The 19,874-nt window shown below is 37.4% G+C and overlaps 1 protein-coding gene across 1 annotated transcript; it reads right to left on the bottom strand.

Annotated features, from left to right (window-relative positions):
- Window positions 1–835: 835 nt before the first annotated feature.
- CNOT8 (CCR4-NOT transcription complex subunit 8) lies at window positions 836–18,175 on the bottom strand. Its single transcript, XM_063447843.1, has 7 exons — window positions 18,040–18,175; window positions 17,345–17,507; window positions 12,408–12,601; window positions 9,670–9,831; window positions 7,739–7,883; window positions 6,565–6,675; window positions 836–2,235 (listed from the first exon to the last, which is right to left on the bottom strand). Exons 2-7 carry the CDS (start codon window positions 17,459–17,461, stop codon window positions 2,095–2,097), a joined length of 870 nt encoding a protein of 289 aa, XP_063303913.1. The 5' UTR covers window positions 17,462–17,507; window positions 18,040–18,175; the 3' UTR covers window positions 836–2,094.
- Between the last annotated feature and the right edge of the window lie 1,699 nt (window positions 18,176–19,874).

Genomic DNA, 19,874 nt, shown 5'->3' with positions numbered 1-19,874 from the left:
TAGTTTGAGATGTTCTCATCTCTTACCTTGCGATCGGTAAATCACATGCCAGAGACCTCATCTGCTTTAGAATAATTTCATAATATAGTGAAGGGATGATGGTCAAAGCAGGTTATCAGTGCACAGCAAGTATAAGAAGGAGCATAACATTGGTACCTGTATTCTGTACGTACTCTGTATGTACTGAGCATTCATAGGATTTAACTGTTCATGTAATTGGATCACTAATAGACCCAGAAGGATGCAGGTCATTTTCAGAGACCATCTGTCTGCAACTTGGTCAATTACTTTTTTCTTTCTTTAAAAACAGGTTGGTGCTTTAACACCAGAGTAAAACAAGGTGAGATATAGAAATGTAATGCGTAATTCTGTTGATAAAAAAAAATTCTTTATTTTACAAATTTAAAAACATAAATAATATTTACACGCATTGCCAACTCCAGCTTACAACAATGAAGTATAGATTACAAAATTCGTCAGGTAAAACTGCATGACTGTCATTTTCTTCTTTTTCCAATGCTTTCAGCAATTGTTTTTATCATTAACAAAATTGAAAATTCTTTTTTTTTTTTTTTTTTTAGCTTGGATAGGGCAGTGTTTGTTCACATTTCATTGTCACAGAGGACATTTAAAAAGAATTATAATATAAACTTACAATCTGGATAAAATAGTTTGAAAAGTTTGGGATTTTTAGTACTTAAAATGACAACTGTGAACAGGGTTTGCCTGTGCCCCCTATAAAACATGCAATTCCTGACAACTTTGCAAAACTGGTTACATAAATGAGGGGGAAAAAAAATATATCAAAATTTTGTTCCTCGCAATAAGATCTGCATTATTTTTTTTAAACAGAGAAAACCACCAACAGCAAAAATACTGTAGCAGGTTTTTTCCACTCAAAGAGGACATTTTAAAGAATCTTGTCTTAAGTTACCAAACTAATTGAAGGAATAATAATGTGGTGCTTAACTACAGATTTCATATCCGCATCTCTACCAAAATGTGGCCCACTGTTCTAGAACCATTTCTTTAAACTCCGTATGCATTGAATGACTCTTGTAGATGCGGAGACAAGTCATTGTGAGCCAAAATCAACAATCCATGATCTAATCCATAGCTAGTAGAAAACATGGGTGTTTGAAACAGTAAAGTAACATATAAACAGGTAACGTAAACAATAACATTTTGAACTTGGCACATAATGTTTCAAAGTGCATGTGTAGAGAACTCCAAATCATGTGTAAAACTACAGGCTTTAAAAAGGCTAGCTGCTTAGTTGTGTACTGTCCATTTATGCTGGGAGTTGGAATCTCCCTCTTCTAATATTTATTTCCAGAGAACAAAACAGCCCCTCCTCCACAACAACAAAAATCCATACAAAGTCTGCAATATACCCATCAAGGAAAAAAAAAAAGATACCATTTTGTTGCAGTGAGAATCTGCAAGTTATAACAATTACTTCTGACTTTTATGGTCCTTCTAACTCCAAAGGCTCAAATGACTGTTCCAATTCACACTCAATAACTACTACTACTGCTTTGCGTGACCTGCAATCTTAAAAGGTGCTTTATGTTAAATCCATAGATAGGAGGACAAAACATTTGCCTTATATCATGGCAGTTCAAAATCCACAGTATAATCTGGAATTGGCATGGGCACAGCACTCAAAATACCTAACCTGACATTCTTAAAAAATCGCTGCACAGTTTGAGTTCTAGAAAATGAAAGCTTAGTATGATTTCTTGAGCACACATCAATGGTAATCTGTGGAAGTAAAAAAAAAAATGCATATCTGATCATTGTTTGGTGGATCTATTTCTTTAAGATGCGGACATTTAATTTTACAGTTAAAAAAAAATTATATATAAAACAAAATGTAATAACTTGCTGAACAAAACAAAAAGAAGCAGTATATACACCCCAAATGTTCATTTTTTCCCCCTTTGCTGCTGGTTTCAGTAATGCAATGAAGATTAGATCCACTATTATAACTTTAGGTCTAAAAGGAAAAATCAACAAAATCCCAGTATTATACTTTGGGGATATAATTCATTGCCTGGTCACTGGAGTTCATGAAGATGGAAGGAAGCTATTTCATTGCTGTCCATTGTTGATAAGAGACATAATGCTCATTTTCTCCTCTGCCTCCTCATTAGATTTTGGTGCCACCCCTGTTCCCAGTCCATAAAGTCGTCCACAGTACTTGGCGTCATCGATATGATCTTCAAAAAATAACTAATTCAAGAAAGCAAAATCATGAGATGATCATCATTTAACCCCTTAAGACCGCAGCCAAATGTACAAGTTGTGATCCAAAAAAATTTAAACAAACCACAGAATTTTACTATATGTCTGTTCAACAATAATTTACCTCTTTCATATTAAATGCACCCACACTTGATAGAGATTGAGATATAGATATATATCTATATCTATCATTTTATTCAGGGGAACAGGGCTTTCATTTAACATCAAATATTTAGGTATGGAACATTATTTAACCCATTAAGACCGCAGGGCGTACTATTACGTCCTTTTTAAAGCGGCTCTAAACGCCGCAGGACGTAATAGTACGCCCTCCGCTCTTTTTTTTTTTTTTTTTTTTTAACTTACCCGGTCGCCGGCGATCGCGGTTGGGGGGACTCCCAGGGAGCCCCCCGCGGCACCTCCGTCCTCTTCAGCCCATCCCCCCCCCAGGCCATGTGAGAGTGAGGTCCTTGCGAGGACCTCACAATCACATGGCCGGGATAGCTGCCTGGTGCACTGCCAGCAGGGGGACCAACTGTAATGACAATTAGTCCCCCTGCTGGCTGAAAATCAAATTAAAAGAAGTGTAAAAAAATTATATATATATATATATATATATATATATATATATATATATATATATATATATATATATATATATATACACACACACACACACACACACACACACAGTCTAGGTGTATTTTAATATTAATATATATATATATATATATATATATATATTAATATCAAATTACATGTAGACTGATACTGATTAAATATATAATTGTTATATATATATTTATATATAATATAAAAAAATATGTAAATACGTAAATACGTAAAAAATAAAAAAATAATTAAAAATAAATTAAAAAATATATAGATGTGTTTTATTTCGTTCTAACTGTATTGTGATAATATATATATTTACATCAAAATACACGTAGAACGAATATATATATACACACATATATATATACATACATACATACATATACACACACATATATTAATTCTACACATATATTTATGTAATAATTTTACATAATTAGGTATCCTAATTAATTACAATTAGCGGGACCTGCCTGACAACCCATGCCGAAAGTATAGGGAATTTAATTTGCGAGCACTATATTTAACCTTATAACTTTCCAAGACACCATAAAACCTGTACAGGGGGGTACTGTTTTACTCGGGAGACTTCGCTGAACACAAATATTAGTGTTTCAAAACAGTAAAATGTATTACAACGATGATATCGCCAGTAAAAGTGAAGTTTTTTGCATTTTTCACGCACAAACAGCACTTACACGGACGATATTATTGCTGCAATACTTTTTACTGTTTTGAAACACAAATATTTGTGTTCAGCGAAGTCTCCCGAGTACAACAGTACCCCTCATGTACAGGTTTTATGGTGTTTTCAAAAATTACAGCGTCAAATAGAAGGCTTGTGTTTCATTTTTTTCACATTAAAATTCGCCAGATTGCTTACGTTGCCTTTATGACCCTATGGTAGCCCAAGAATGAAAATTACCCCTATGATGGCATACTATTTGCAAAAGTAGACAACCCAAGGTATTGCAAATGGGGTATGTCCAGTCTTTTTTAGTAGCCACTTAGTCACAAACACTGGCCAAAATTGGCGTTTTTTGCATTTTTCACACACAAACAAATACTAACGCTAACTTTGGCCAGTGTTTGTGACCAAATGGCTACTAAAAAAGACTGGACATACCCCATTTGCAATACCTTGGGTCGTCTACTATTGCAAATGGTATCCCATTATGGATGTAAATTTATTTCCTGGGCTACTATACAGTCTCAAAGGCAACGTAACCAATCTGGCGAATTTCAATTTCAAATGTAACACGCTATATTTGACCCTGTAACTTCCCAAAACACCATAAAACCTGTACATAGGGGGTACTGTTTTACACGTGAGACTTTGCTGAATACAAATATGTGTATTTTATTGCAGTAAAAGCAAACAGTATTATGACATTGACAGTTAAAATGTCATGTAGAACTAAAAAAATAAAAAAAAATTATTTTCTCCCATTTTTTTCACATTAAATTATGTTTCATAGCTAAATATTTGATATTAAATGAAAGCCCTGTTTCCCCTGAATAAAATTATATATAATAAGGGGGGGATGCATTTAATATGAAAGAGGTGAATTACGGTTGGACAGACATATAGCGCAAATGCCAGGTTTTGTTTACATTTTGTTTTGTTCACAACATGTACATTTGGCTGCGGTCTTAAGGGGTTAATATGAATAGAATATGAAAAAAATGAGAGAAAATATTTTTTTAAATTTTCTTAGTTCTATGAACTATTTTAACTGTGAATGTCAATACAGTTTGCTTTTACTGCAATAAAATACACATTTGTATTCAGCGATGTCTCACGTGTAAAACAGTAACCCCTATGTACAGGTTTTATGGTGTTTTGGGAAGTTACAGGGTCAAAAATAGCATGTTACACTTTTCAGTTTTTTCACATTGAAATTCGCCAGATTGGTTACGTTGCATTTGAGACTGTATGGTAGCCCAGGAATGAGAATTACCCCCATGACGGCATACCATTTGCAATAATAGACAACCCAAGGTATTGCAAATGGGGTATGTCCAGTCTTTTTTAGTAGCCACTTGGTCACAAACACTAGCCAAAGTTAACGTTAATATTTGTTTGTGTGTGAAAAATGCAAAAAAACTCATTTGGCCAGTGTTTGTGACTAAGTGGCTACTAAAAAAGACTGAACATACCCAATTTTGCAATACCTTGGGTTGTCTACTTTTGCAAATGGTATGCCATTATGGGGCAATTCTTATTCCTGGGCTACCATACGGTCTCAAAGGCAACGTAACCAATCTGGCGAATTTCAATGTGAAAAAACTGAAATGCAAGCCTTTCTTTTGAAAACACCATAAAACTTGTACATGAGGGGTACTGTTGTACTCAGGAGACTTTGCTGAACACAAATATTTGTGTTTCAAAACAGTAAAAAGTATTACAGCAATATAGTTGTCAGTGTAAGTGCTGTTTGTGTGTGAAAAATGCAAAAAACTTCACTTTCACTGACGATATCATCGTTGTAATACATTTTACGGTTTTGAAACACAACACAAACACAAATATGTCTCCCGAGTAAAACATTACCCCCCATGTACAGGTTTTATGGTGTCCTGGAAAGTTATAGGGTTAAATATAGTGCTAGCAAATTAAAATTCCCTATACTTTCCGCCAGGGTTGTCAGGCAGGTCCTATGCGTTTTGTGCCTATAAAGAAACTTCCTCAGGGATCAGTACAGAACAGAGTGTTGACCCTAAGGAGGCTATAGCCCCCTCCCTCCCCACCACCTTCAAAAAAGGGACCTTTGGAGCGCTTGAAATTCGGCAAGTTTGTTTCACGGTTCTCACCGTGACATCCAGATGGCCAGGTGTGGCCATTTCACAATGCCAAAAAGGGGATTTGAACTCTGGACTCTTGCTGCCTTAGCCCTGCTGTCTTTCCTCTGAGCCACACTTCAGTTCATGTTTCTGCCGGATGTCCTATCCTGCCTTGTCTGCAGCATTAGGGGGCTGGACTTTACTTGTGGCTGCTCCTATCTCTTTATCTCCACCTAAGGTAGATGGCTCATTAGCAAGGTATTTAAACCTGCCTCTCCACGAGAACATGGTCAGTTCTTTGATTCTGGTCATTGTGTGTTGTTCCTGTTTTGGCTCCTCAAATTTGTTCTCCAGATTGACCCTGGCTCCTGACCTTGACTTCCCTCCTTGTTTATCCTGACCTCTAGTATCCTCTGACTTTGGCTTATCCTCGACAATCCTTCTGCTTGTGTCCTGGTCTGTACTGCAAATTGGAGCACCTTTCATGCACAGCCCCTGTGCACAGATTTACAGTCCTGGTGATTTCTAACCTTATCACTTTGGACTGTGTTTATCTGGAAGTGTGAGCACAAATCTCTGCCTACCGGACTCCCACCTCAGGTAAGACCCTGACAGTTTGTGAGTGTTCTATATTATTGCAAGATTATTCCAAGTTTAAACAATATCACACTGTTTTGCTTGTTTTTAGAATCATATCAGCTGTATTTAAAGTGCTTTTGTTTATTCATTGTTTTACCAAAAAAAAAAACAAAAAAAAAAAAAACACCACCTTGGAGGTGATCTGAGGAAAGCTAAACATAATTAATTTTAAGTAATTTTTGTTTTGCACTTTTTTTTTAGTGGTGTAGGTTTGGTTGTACATATCTTTATTTCTGTGCATGTCTAACTATTACCAATAGAAAGCCAGTAAACACTCACCTCTTTCATCCGGAAAAAAGCCATGCCTGTCAGTAATGAGTCAGACCCAGCCTGATGCTGTCTACCAATCCTTTGCAGGTCCAGCTGGTCAGCAACCTCCTGCAAACCTCCCTGCATAGTAGACCAAATGAAGAGCAAGTAAAAATGCAATCTGGTTGAGATACAAGGCTTTCCCCCCCAAAGGAATTACGATATACAAGAATAAGAGTCCAGTCCCATGATGCTTTAAGAGCGTTCATGCATGCTCAACATCTGTTTGATCATGTGTGTGCATGTATGACACTTTCCAGGCACGTGCCCTTATGATGCAAATAGACTAGTCATCTATCTACACAAAGAGACCAGGTACCAAGTCATCTGTAGCACTTCCAAAAGACAAGCCAATTTTACCTTTGTTACTATTAACATGAAAAAATATTTGAACATTTTTGAAGAAATGGTTAAGCAGCTTTACATTTTGTTTTCCTTTCACACATGAGCAATTTGTGCATTAAAACAATTCCCTTCATGCAGTTGGCTTACTAGTTGCATTGGCTTTTATTAGTTGATGAGAAACGGCATTGTTGGAGGAATGATCAAAATATCTGATATATGAAATAACTATTGGCCAAGTTATAGAGGGGAAAAAAACCCTCTAAAAACCACTGCCTACTTTTACAGAGTAGATAGATATGGAAAGTTAGAAATTGAAGGAATGAAGCATGTTTGTACTTAAAAGAACCGCACACCCATGATGCATTCAATAAGCATGTAAGCTACAAGCATGATTTCTGAAGAAGCTGCAAAGCATTTGCACCATACAACTATTCTTCTTCCAACATGAAACGTAGTGGAAAAGCAACCTAAATACATCTCTCCCTCTATCTATGAGAGAGTGTACTGTGTTACCCCATGCATGGCTTCTCATGGAAAGCATTAACCCTACGATCAAGCTGCTGTACAGACCTTTACAGTTATTCTCCACGTAATCTGGAAGTTACAGTAGCTGCTGTACTGATCCATAAACCTCTGTGCTATAGGTGTTTATGGAATACTGCAGCTCTCCTACTACCAACAGGAGAACATGGCTCACTTCCTGTTCTATTACGGTAATCATTCCATTTTAATGTTTAATTAAATAGTACTAATAATGTTTACAAGTTTTACATGGGAGAAAGGAGGGGGGCACACACACCTTTAGGTTTTTGCAGCTCTTCATGAGATACTTGACATCATAAATTGATGGGAAAAATAGATTTAAGATGTGGAAAAACTCATGCTCCTCCTCTGGTAACCGAGAGTCTGTCAGGAGTTTCACCATGTAGCCAAAGTCGTAGCCACTGTTATAAAGTTTATTGTATAAGTAACCAATTACAACATTTTCAGTTAATTACCATTACTCTAACATAACAATAATCTTCAGTTATATAGTGGAATTTCTGGAATTTATAAATGAGCTTTAGAACAAAACAAAGTGCTGTATGTGTCACAAATTTGGTTGTCTTAAACTGTTGCAACTGTCTTTTTTGAAATGTACATTAAAAAAAAAAAAAAAAGAATTAGGAGAAATGAAAGGAAATCATAACGGCATAAATGCTCCTGCAGTAATGACTTTAAAGTAATACTTAAAACTATTTCTAACGCTATAGTGCCTCTGACCCTAAGCTCTACACAGGTCCCACCCCACTTACCTATAAGTCTTGCGATGGTCCAATCCACTGCTACTCATAGACCTAATGCATATGTGTGGCGAGTGCCACATGCATTGTTGCTTCCCCATAGAAAAGCAGTATAACAATGCTTTCCGAAGAAGGGGGAGTCATGTGACCAACTCTTACTCTGTTAGTGCAGCAAAAGCACCTGTAAAGACTGCCAGAGTTGGACTTAAATTAATACCAACTAGTGTTAGGAACATAAAACTGTATCCCTAACACCACAGTGTCCCTCTGCGCTCGCCCAAGAAAGGGAAAAAAAAAAAAACTATTTCCTAACCCGATTCCAGCTCTTCCTCCCGCAAAGTCACCGTGATACAGGAACCTAATTAGGGTTTTTGAAGCTGCTGGATGTCCTCATGCACGGTGTGAGAACGTCCAGCATCATCTTACATGTATGGGAGACAAGAGGCTGTCTTAACATTTCTCTAAAACGGTAATTTTTTACATTGCAGATTTAGGGGACTGGGTCACTGCACTCAGAACACCTCTTTGAGATGAAGTGGTCTGGGTGCCTATAGTGTCCCTTTAACTCTGCAATGCAATCATTGCAGTTTTGTAGAGTTCAAAAACTAGAGTACAGTATTAAAAGGACTCAGGCCACAGCACCCTGAGCACTTCACTGAGATGAAGTGTTGTGAGTGATTAGTGTCAATTTAAGGTTATGTACAATAGTGTGACATGTTTAAATATCAGATTCCACAGCAAACACATTTCAGAGCCTTATGTGTCTCTTTACTGTTTTCAAAATCTGCCACTTTTAAATACAACTAATCGTGTCAGCTTGCTGTTAAGTTTCAATGTCTTGTACTTTTAACACAAAGAATATATCCTGCTTAGTGAGGGCTCGAGAACCCAATTAGAATAAAGAGGAACGGTTACTTTAGAAATGTTAGCATAAAATAGTTAACCAAACATTATTGGCTGTGCTAAATTTTTTCTTCACTTCTCATTACTTAGAATGTGGTTATTTATTAAACATAGAAGTGCAGAGAATACAACAGAAAATTGCTAATTTTAGGTAACAATAGAAGAATAATTTACACTTAGAATCCAACTTGACCGGTTACATATATTTAAGGTATCACACATTTATAAAATTTTGGACCATAATAATCTGATGAAGATATTTTATTATACATACAATTCCAGATTACTTTGTATCATTATTCCCCAGTTTTATTTCTGTTTATACAATATTGTAACATTTTAGGGTCATTATATTGTTAACATGTTTTAATGATTCCATAAAAAAAAAAAAAAAAGTATTTAAACAAATTAGAAAACTAAAAACGCAGCTACTTTTCAAGCTCAAGTATTTAGGGCTAAAACATGCAATGGTGTACATTCCACTCAATCTATAAGCTTGCTTTATATGTTAAAACAGAAAACTTGCCACAATAAGTTCTCTCACCTGTGAAAAGAAAGCCACTTCACATTATCACAAAGTACTACGCCAGAGGTCATTAGGAGCTCAGCAAACGTCAATGTGTCTATGCCTTCTTCTTCGTGTTTCTGGAATTGAAGGCCAGAGTTTGCCAAAAGATCAATTGAATCCTGGGAATACATATCCTCTCTGCAAAGCATTGACGGAGAAAAGATCAGACATAAAAATGCTATTAAAATACCCAGTGAATGGCAGTAACCGGAAATTAGGAAAATGCCATTCAATGAAGTATCATCATTGTACATCCATATGCATCATGTTCCATTTTATTCAATAATATGCTTACAAATAAAATGGTAACCATTTTTTAAATCAAGACAAATTGTATTCTAGTACACGTTTGCCCCGTGGGCTTATTGACTAGATGCCAACAGCTTAAAGGACCACTATAGGCACCCAGACCACTTCAGCTTAACCCCTTAAGGACCAAACTTCTGGAATAAAAGGGAATTATGACATGTCACACATGTCATGTGTCCTTAAGGGGTTAATGAAGTGGTCTGTGTGCCAGGTCCCTCTAGGGTTAACCCTGCCTGCTATGTTTACATATGGGTTAATCCAGCCTCTAGTGGCTGTCTGACAGCCACTAGAGGTGCTTCTCACTGATTTTCATAGTGAGTAGATGCCAGCATCCATAGGAAAGCATTGGGAATGCTTTCCTATGGACTGCCTGAATGCGCGGCTCTTGCGCTGGAGAAAGGCAAGTGTTTAACCCCTTCCTCCAGCTTCAGCCCGGCGGGAGGGGGGCCATGAGGGTGGGTGCACCCTCAGGGCCCTACAGTGCCAGGAAAACAAGTTTGTTTTCAGTGCACTATAGTGGTCCTTTAATTGTCAAACATTTAGAGAATTTGTACTTTCCACTCATCATTTACTACTACTTTGAGCCTTAGAGAAGGGGGGAAAAAAATCTCTACACTGTCCTAAAAGATTGGCCCTTTAGGTGGTGATACATTTCTTTCATAAATTAAACAATTATTTGGTTATACAAAGAGTGCGTGTGAGTGGTCAATAGACTCAACAGCTATTTAATAAAAGAAAGAATGTAGTTATAAACTGAAAAGCAGAAATTTGACTAACCGTAACGTAAATTATTTTTTCCTTAATATAGTGGCAATACAAGTGGGATGAACTTTCTAGTGCTAGACAAGATACCTTGCAGGGTTGAGAAAAAAAGGATGGGTGCATCACAAGACGACAGCCTAGAGCACCTTACGAGTCTACCATTGACATGTGTAAATGGGCATCCTTCGAATCCAGAGTCGCCATAAAGCCTTTTTGTAGCATGTGGGTGACACAAAGAATGGTCTCTATATAAAAACTTTGGTATTGAATGCAACTGTTCACCCCATTTTATATCTAGTACAGGATGAAATGAAAATTATTATTTTGGAACCAAAAACAGACTTGAGTATACCCCTTAGAACTCATGTTCCATTGGGACCTTTTTGAGAACTCCTTTTCTTAACAGTATCAGGGATTCTGATAGAAGCGCATCTGTTTTGAATGGAGATGGGTAAAAAGAAACCAGGAATTTTGGCACAGGTCTTTGCAAACACATGAATTTGTACCAGTCTGCTATTGTGCTTAAAATCCACGGATGCTTAAACAATTGCAGCCTTCTTCCTACTTTTCTGACATCAAAAGCTCCCATTATCTTGTCTGTTGATCTGCTTGTTATGGAACGTTGTGTCCCTTTTTATTTATCGAAATTGCGAGCATGGTCCTGATATGGAAAGGATGTTTGGTTTTGAGATTGGAGTCTTCTTTTCCACAGATATCTCTTCTCTTGGAGCAGAGCCTTCCTGGTTTTGAACATTTGTTTTATGAGCTCTTCTAAAGAATCACCAAACCGCTTACTTCTTTCAAAAGTTAATTTGCACAATGCCGATTTAGATGCAGTATCTGTCGTCCATGAACGGAGCCATAGTTTAGAGATAGCATCCTGCGCATCTCGCTTTCCAAGGAGCTATCAGACTGACTACTCCAAGAAACAACCCATGTGCATCACCAGCATAGGAAAAAGACAAAAAAGGGTTACCTGTCCGTTCCGTCAGCGGGACAAGAAATAACTGAGGTAACTTTGGGAATGGCAGCATTTATAGGAAGGGTTAACGATTGTTTTAAGCAAGAGAATATTTCTGGCAAAAATAAGTAATTTTTTTTCCTGGTGCCTGCCTATATGTCTAACGGGACCAACCGTATATGAAATTAAGAGTTATTGCATAACATGTTAATTGGCTGAATAACCCTTTTTGATTTCAATGGAATTCTCAAACATTTTGTTTATTAAGTAACAGCTAATAATATTACAAACTGGGGCTTAAAGTATCCCGTTAATCATTTGAACAATTTTAGCTAAAAGTGGTACTGTTATGTTATACTTACCGTACCTTTTTCCAATCGCTTCCTCTTCCCTACTCTGTCTTCCTTTTCCTCAATCTATTTCTAACCAAAACATTTTTCTTAAGCCGGACACATCTTGGCATCACGAGATGCTCAACAGACCTTAATATAAACTATATTTTAATGTCTATATTATATAGGTGGTTGTTTGGCTCTCTTTTCATTGATTATTTTTATTTACAGAGGGTTAAACTCCAACTGTTTTTGGTAGCTTTTGGCCTTTTATGTTCTTTGTTTTAAATTTTACATTTTGGTATACAGATCATTATAACATTATTATGGGGTTGGGGAAACACACTTACGTGAGGTTAAATTTAAAGTTGAACTGCCATGTGTTGGTCCCAGGTGGGTACTCCCCCTTCTCATTCATGAAAGTGAGTCCCAGCTGAATTATCTTTAGTAAGTCTACATTACAACGTAGCAGCTGGTACTGGTAGTCTATAGTGCTTCGAAACTCTCCAATCGGCCTTACAACAACCCCAGGAAACTCTGTATCCTATAGATATATAAATAAAACTTACAATTATTTCATATTTCAACAACTTAGAAAAAAAAATATATTTTTACAATGCTACAAATGAGCAGTGTTCTTTTGAATATGCCACTATACAGAACCGAACCAACGCAACGCTTTATAAGTCAAATAAGAAATGTACACTTCCAATCTGTGAGAGGTATGAAACAGAAAAAACAGGGTGAAAATGTTGCAAGTGGCAATGTACAAGTTATGAGATTGCATGAATTGGCCCCAGCAACACCCTATAATGTATGCATGTTCAGGCGAGTGCAGCCTCTTGGATATAGATATAAATTCCCCGGTTTTTCACCCCTCCCTGCCACAGGTGCCTCATTCAAAGGCCCTATTTAACATTGACTTGCAGAGAGTCCCAGGAAAAATAATAAATAATAAATGTCCCAAGTAAGTGGATTCATCTCATAAGAGCAGTTATTAGGGTGTTAAAGTAGGACCTGCCAAGAATTGGGTACATTGATGTTATGGCAGGCTTATGCAATGTATGATCATATACTGTAACTAAGCCACCATTATTTTTTGCCTAGGTGAGGTGATTTTGAGACTTAAAATTGCTATTTAGTGACTGAGTGCACTGGATCTTAAATGAATTGACCCCAGAACCCTATAATGTATGCATGTCCAGGTGAGTACAACCTCTTGTATTAATCTATATCTGTACATGCAATGGAAATAAATTATTTTGCTTGAGGACTGTCAATGATGCAAATTTGGATATAAATAATTCAGGGAATTGCCTTCTCTCAATTGTAAAACTATATCAGTAGGCATTTTAATAGCAATATAAATTGCAATAAAATACTTAAAATACCTTTGAAGTGTTAAAATAAGTCTCCATTGAATTAGGGAATACATGCAACTACAGTTAATATACTTCAGCTATTATGACCTTAAAGGGTTACTTCAACCAGAAACCAGTGTTATCATAAAACATTGGCTTTGGTTAAAGTAATCCTTTCAGAGTAGGTTCACAACCTCCCTATTAAAATAAACTCACATCAATTAAATTGCCAAGTCCTGGTTCTCCCTGAAGCCTGACATCCCCAGCTTGCCGTTGATCCCCCTGGACAGGAGAGGGAGTGCAGGGAAGATGGATTGAGGGGAGGACAGGGCAGCACGGAAGAGAAGCTGTGTGTGCATCAGATGCCAATTTTGCCCAGAATTTGACATGAGCCAACCTTGGAACTGTGCTCTGGGCTGGTTAGTGATGCTGACAGCCAAGGGAATATTCGCTGTATTTCAAAGGAAAACACTGCATATGCAGATTTCAAGCATCATGACCACTCAAAGCAATGAAGTTGTCACGGTACTTGGAGTAACTATAAATATGACTGTCTAATCAACACATACTCTTAAAAGGGACACTAAAGGCCCCAAAACCACTACAGCGTAATGTAGTGGCTCTGTGCCATAGAGACTGGCACTGCACACTCAGCAGTGTAACTCTAAAATTACATATCTAATCCGGTATTCAATTGCATTCTCTTTTGGTAGCTCTAGATAAAATTGAAGGCAAGAGCTAACATTGAAGAAAAATGGTCTAAATTAAGCTTTCTTAATGCTTGGTTGCTCTAAAACTGCAGTGCTTCCAGTATGCAAGCCCATTTAAAAGCTGGTGTTTTACACTAAAGCAATAGTCTCAAATGTTCTTGCGGAGTTGCAGAAGAGGACTTGCAAGAGTTCTGGTCTAGTTAATATTATATGCATATTGGACATCTGTCGTCAGCACTGTCTATGCAACAACAAATCATTCCGAGCTATCCTCGTAAGCAGCAAGGGAGTAACGTAAGTGGAGGAGGATTGGGCTGAGGGGGGAACATGGCCTTGGCACTTGAACAGAACAGTTTTTTAGTTTTATTAATTTTAAGTTGGTGGGCCTGGATAGAGAGGGTTACTCTAACCAAAAACAACGTTTTCTTAAAATACTGGTTTTGGTTGGAGTAACACTTTAATAAATGGAGATATCAGCGCATGCTCATCAGCATTCCAGGAGCTGCAGGAACCAGATTGTATTCCTATGCAGTGGACTTTCGACTCCAAAGCAGTCACCGGTAAAGGACTTGGCATGTAAAGTAAGTCAGTTAGCATTGGACTCCTTGCATCTAGGTTTGATTGAATTATCCCCTGTATGCTGTTTTTTTTTTTTAAATCAACAGAAGGTCAGTAACTGTACAATGCTTAGAATATGTATATAAATAAAATAGTTATTGCAATGTGGATGTGTACTGAACATGAGTGGTCATACTTGAGTAGAGTGAAATTCAATCATTTGTCTCTATTAGACAAAGTAAATAAGTGTCCAGCTAAATGGACAATTCAAGCACAAAAATCACTTTATCTTTAAATCACTTTGTTTATGCAGGCCTAGATACGCATCCCCACTTGTGACTCACAAAGCCTTAATGGGGAAAAAGAAGGTTTTATTTTCAAATTGAAAAATAAGAAATGATCCCAAGGCACACCATAGAGTGTGCCTTGTGATTTTTTTTTTATTACATGTATATATCTGGTATGGGAACAGATTCTCTTCCTTTGAGAGCACCCTGTACCTTATAAACCACACACTTATTACCCATTTTTCAGTAGAGCTTTACCTGTAATTCTATGTTTATTTTCAAATTGACCTTACAGCACAGATTACTTTAGGTTCTTTTAACATATTAGTTGAACTTTAAAAATACACTGGAGGCTGCTGTAGATTCAAGCAGGCCATTAACAGAGCAGGATAGAAGAACTTCTCAATAAAAAAAAATAAATAAAAAAAATTCAGAAGCCTACAAATCTAACTTCTGTTTCAGGAAGTGTGTAGGTCACAGCCAATGGAAGTGTGGCCAATGCTGCATAAACAATTTAACTAAAAGGGGTTACTCGAAGCATCAGTACTTTCATGGTACCTGAAGTCTGCATATGCAGCGTTTCACTTATTGCCAATCATTTGCTGGAAACCTTTTAATCTTGAGAGATAACCTTGCAGGGGGAATTATATATACAAAAAAAAAAAAAATTAAGCTCATGTTATATGGGTGCTTAGAGTGTTCCTTTATTGAAATGATTTTGGGACACAGACAATGTTCTTGTAGCATTGCTACTGTAAATAGCGATGTTTCTAGAAAGCAAAAAACTGTTCACATTTTGCAATTTCCATTACAATGAGGGCTGCAGACTAAAACAGATTATGGTTCTATTTTTATAGTGTTGTCATAATAATATAGTATTTAACCAGGAAAGGTACATTCAGATTACTCTGGTTTGCAAGTAAGTCCTGGGGATGTTACTTTTGCCCAACATCCAGGGAATTTAACCATTACCCAATTTAATGGTACTCATTTTACCTACCTCGGAAGGGCTGAGTCAACCCGGAAGGGATTTTAACCTGTGACCCACAAGGGTCAGATTCTACTGATGATGCATTAGCCCACTAAGCACTCTCACCAGCCATGATTGATATCCTCACCAACAACTGGTCAGAAGGCGGATGGTCAATAAGCCAATAACAGGCTACATCAAACAGTTAATCTTAGATTGAACATGGGAAATTCTGGGGGAGAAGTCTACTGCTCTGACAATTTTATAATAAAGGAACACTAAAGGGTCAGAAACACAAACATGTTAAACCATATAGTGTTATGAGTGGCTTACCTCCCCCCCTTGCAAGGTAAGGAAACGTACCTTAATTCCATGTGCCAGCAGTGGTCCCGCCCCCGATTCGCCTCCTTGGTTGACATCCTCAGAATGGATGATCTCAGCCAACCCATCAGAAAAGCATTTGATTGGCTGAGATTATCAAGGGGGCAGGACCAAACATCACCCTGGCCAATCAGCATCTTCTCACAGAGATACGTTGAATCAATGCATCGCTATGGGGAAAATTCAGCGTCTCCACGCTGAATGGCACTGCTGCACATTGTGCAGAACTGACCCAAGAAGAACCTATAGTGGAAATCTAAGTGACTGCCTAGGCAGCAATGTCTTTTCTATGAAAAGGCAGTGTTTACAGCAAAAAGGCTGCAGGGACAGGCTAGACTTACCAGAACAACTTCATTAAGTTGTCCCTTTAACACTGATACGGTTAGCTTTAATACAGAATAGTAGCATTGCTGCTACTTAACATTTATCTTGTCACATTTAACATTATATACAGTTTAATAGAAATATGACCAAGGATTTTCTTGAATATGCTGGCATGGCATAAAATAGTAATAATATTCTATAATGCATCACAAAATAGTAACAGGCTTCTGTACTGTTTGGGAAAGATCAATACTGGCATAAGATCGCAGTCAGCTAGTTCAATTAATCAATGATTCGAGTAGGAGAATATTTACCAGTGTTCTGAAAAGTGACAATTAAATGTTGAACTTATCAAAGTTACTTTTTTTTGATAGTAAGTTTCCGACAGTTTTTACAAAATAGTGGTGGAAGAGTTCTGCCACTTTTCTCTCGAAAAAAATTAAATAAGTGGTAGAGATATTCATAATACAATTGCGACAAATAACATTAGTTTAAAAAATAAATAAATAAATAAATAAAAAGGGTTGCACCAAAAACTACACAGAAAAGTGCTGTCAACACTTTGATAAAATTTCCCCTCCAACATATTTCTACTGTAGAGCTTACAGATCTGAATTGGGTGGCACTAATTGTGGCAGCTGACACTCTCAGCACCCACTGCTAATTAGTGACTGTAGGATAGCATTATGGCCTTACCATTGCTATATATCCATATGTACGGACAAGCTCCCTGATTTTACGCATCTCCTCCTCCAGGTTGATGGCCCATACTTCACAGATCACTTGACTATTATCCACCACAGCTGCTGGCATTGTTAACAGGAGGTGGTCTTGTGCCAGACACGGTGGTGTATCAGACCTGTGATTCACAGACAAGGAAAAAAAACACACATGATAATATTAAAATAAATTGGTTCAAACAGTGGTCACAGTTATGAGCACTACACAGAAAACTATCCCTGAAAACAGTGTTTTATTGAAAAAGTTTAAATATATATATATATATATATATATATATATATATATATTGTACACAACCTACATACAATATGTGAAAAAACTACTGAACATGTACACTGCCCCATACTCATTTATAATCTAGGAACATACCGTCTGTTCAAACCCCATTTATTTATGTGGCTGATACCATACGTAGTCACAGTGATATTTATGGATGATTATATTGGGAATACACTGGGAGTAACATTGAATAAGGAAGCTTGTTAAGCATGCTCCTCTCCAGGGCAGCAGCAATGGCTGATGTGAAGCCCAGCAGTGCTCCATACATGAAGCTCCATAATATCTGGATGTGGCCGCTCATGCCGATATGTGTCTGCCGTGTCCTGCTGGGGGAGATAAACCGTGTACCCCACCCGACTGCCTGAACTCACCGCCCGGGCTCTCTCCTCTGCTGCCGGGTTACAGGCCGCACAGACGACTCTTACTCTGCTGGCGCGTACGTCAGAGCTCCGTAACTTCACTCTATGGTGACGCGCTGTAAAGATGTTCCGGCGCTCTAGCCTTCTGTCTCTATGGTCAAGGAGGAAAAACAAATAATGGCGGCGGAATGGGTGGCCGTAGAACAAGACGAGGGTGGCTCAGTGCGCATGCGCAGGACTCATTCCCTGTCTATACCGAGTTATTCCACTGTCTGTTGCACAAGATCACATTTATCTTTCATTTAATCTTTTTTTTTTTTAACTAAATTATGTTGCTTATTTATTAACTGTCATTATATACTTGTGAAGAATGTTGCAAGGTATCTAATTTCTCTTTAAGTTGATCAAAATTAATATATATGTATATATTTTTTTGTTATGATTAACCCCTTAGTGACCAGACCGTTTTTCAATTTTACCAGGGCTGTTTTTACATTTCTGCGGTGTTTGTGTTTAGCTGTAATTTTCCTATTACTCATTTACAGTACCCACACATATTATATACCGTTTTTCTCGTTATACAGTCTTTATAAAGATACCATTATTTTCATCATATAATTTACTATAAAAATATCATAAACCATGATGAAGAAATGAAAAGAAAACACTTTTTCTAACTTTGACCCCCAAAATCTGTTTCGCATCTACAACCGCCAAAAACACCTGTGCTAAATAGTTTCTAAATTTTGTCATGAGTTTAGAAATACCCAATGTTAACATGTTCTTAGCTTTTTTGGGCAAGTAATAGGTATATAAGTACAAGTAGGACATTGCTGTTTCGAAATATATATTTTTAAAATGTATTAATAGTCACATTGTAACACTGTTAGCTGACATGAATGTTGTGGATCAAACCAAGTGTTTGTTTATTTGAGTATCTGCTCCCTTCCAAAATGTTAAAATAAATACGTGCACGCTTCTGAAGTGCACTAAGACACAGGTATCAGGTTAATGAAAAACTTTGGAATGTTTAATTATAACGGGGGCGGCAAGCCCTTTATAAAGGCAAAAATACATCATATGCAAAAATGTAGATAACAGAAAGAATACATCTTCAATTGGTTAGGTGTTAAGTGTCTTATCTAATGCACATCCTATGAGGCGTGATGTCACCATCATCCAGGGATTTTACTCCAGAGGTAGGCGCCATCTTGTTACACAAGGTAGTTAGTCGGTGGGAGGGAGTGCCCTAGCAGCCATTTTGAGTAAAGATTGAATACAGGTATACACAGTAAATAGACATTTTACTATCACTAATTTATATCCATAACAGTCCCCCCTTAAAATGACTATTTACTAACACTCTACATAGGCTACTGAATATCTAGATCTGTCCCTAAGAGGCTGCAGCACATCTGTCTAACAAGCCTTGCAACTCTTTTGATGCTGTGCATAAGACGGGCAGTGGCTTGTCCACTACCCCCCTCGCTACAAACTTTGCTAGTAAAGACAGACGCTATCCCTAAAAGGAAGTAGCTTTGGGATTGGTGTGAAGGAACTGCAACGGAGAATGAGGACTGTCATAGTCTTCGTCATCTATGTCTTGGTGAATGAAGGTCGGGGTGGCCTGATCTGCAGTCTTCTGTAGGCACTTTTAAATACAAGGTAGCACGCAACAGACAATGAGAGCAAGGATTACCAACATTATCAAGACAGCCACGCCTATCTGGGCCAAAACTTTCTGGTGTCAGGTAGTATTTTACATACTCCCCCTTTTTCTGCCAGGATCATATCTAAGGTCATCCTGTTCTGGAAGGTCATCTGGAAAGTAGCTTGTAATTGCTGAG

This window comes from Pelobates fuscus, chromosome 3 (genome assembly GCF_036172605.1).
Source record: "Pelobates fuscus isolate aPelFus1 chromosome 3, aPelFus1.pri, whole genome shotgun sequence".
Taxonomy (NCBI): domain Eukaryota; kingdom Metazoa; phylum Chordata; class Amphibia; order Anura; family Pelobatidae; genus Pelobates; species Pelobates fuscus.
The sequence above is the reverse complement of the archived record's forward strand: the minus strand, read 5'-3'. Positions and strand labels throughout refer to the sequence as shown.

Bases quoted from the DNA above. Each gene is read 5' to 3' on its own strand.
- CNOT8 (XM_063447843.1), bottom strand. From the start codon at position 17,461: ATGCCAGCAGCTGTGGTGGATAATAGTCAAGTGATCTGTGAAGTATGG. The intron at 7,884-9,669 runs GTGAGAGAACTT...ACTTTATAACAG, and splicing joins AAGTGGCTTTCTTTTCACAG to TGGCTACGACTTTGGCTACA. The intron at 2,236-6,564 runs GTGAGTGTTTAC...TTCTTGAATTAG, and splicing joins CTTTTTTCCGGATGAAAGAG to TTATTTTTTGAAGATCATAT.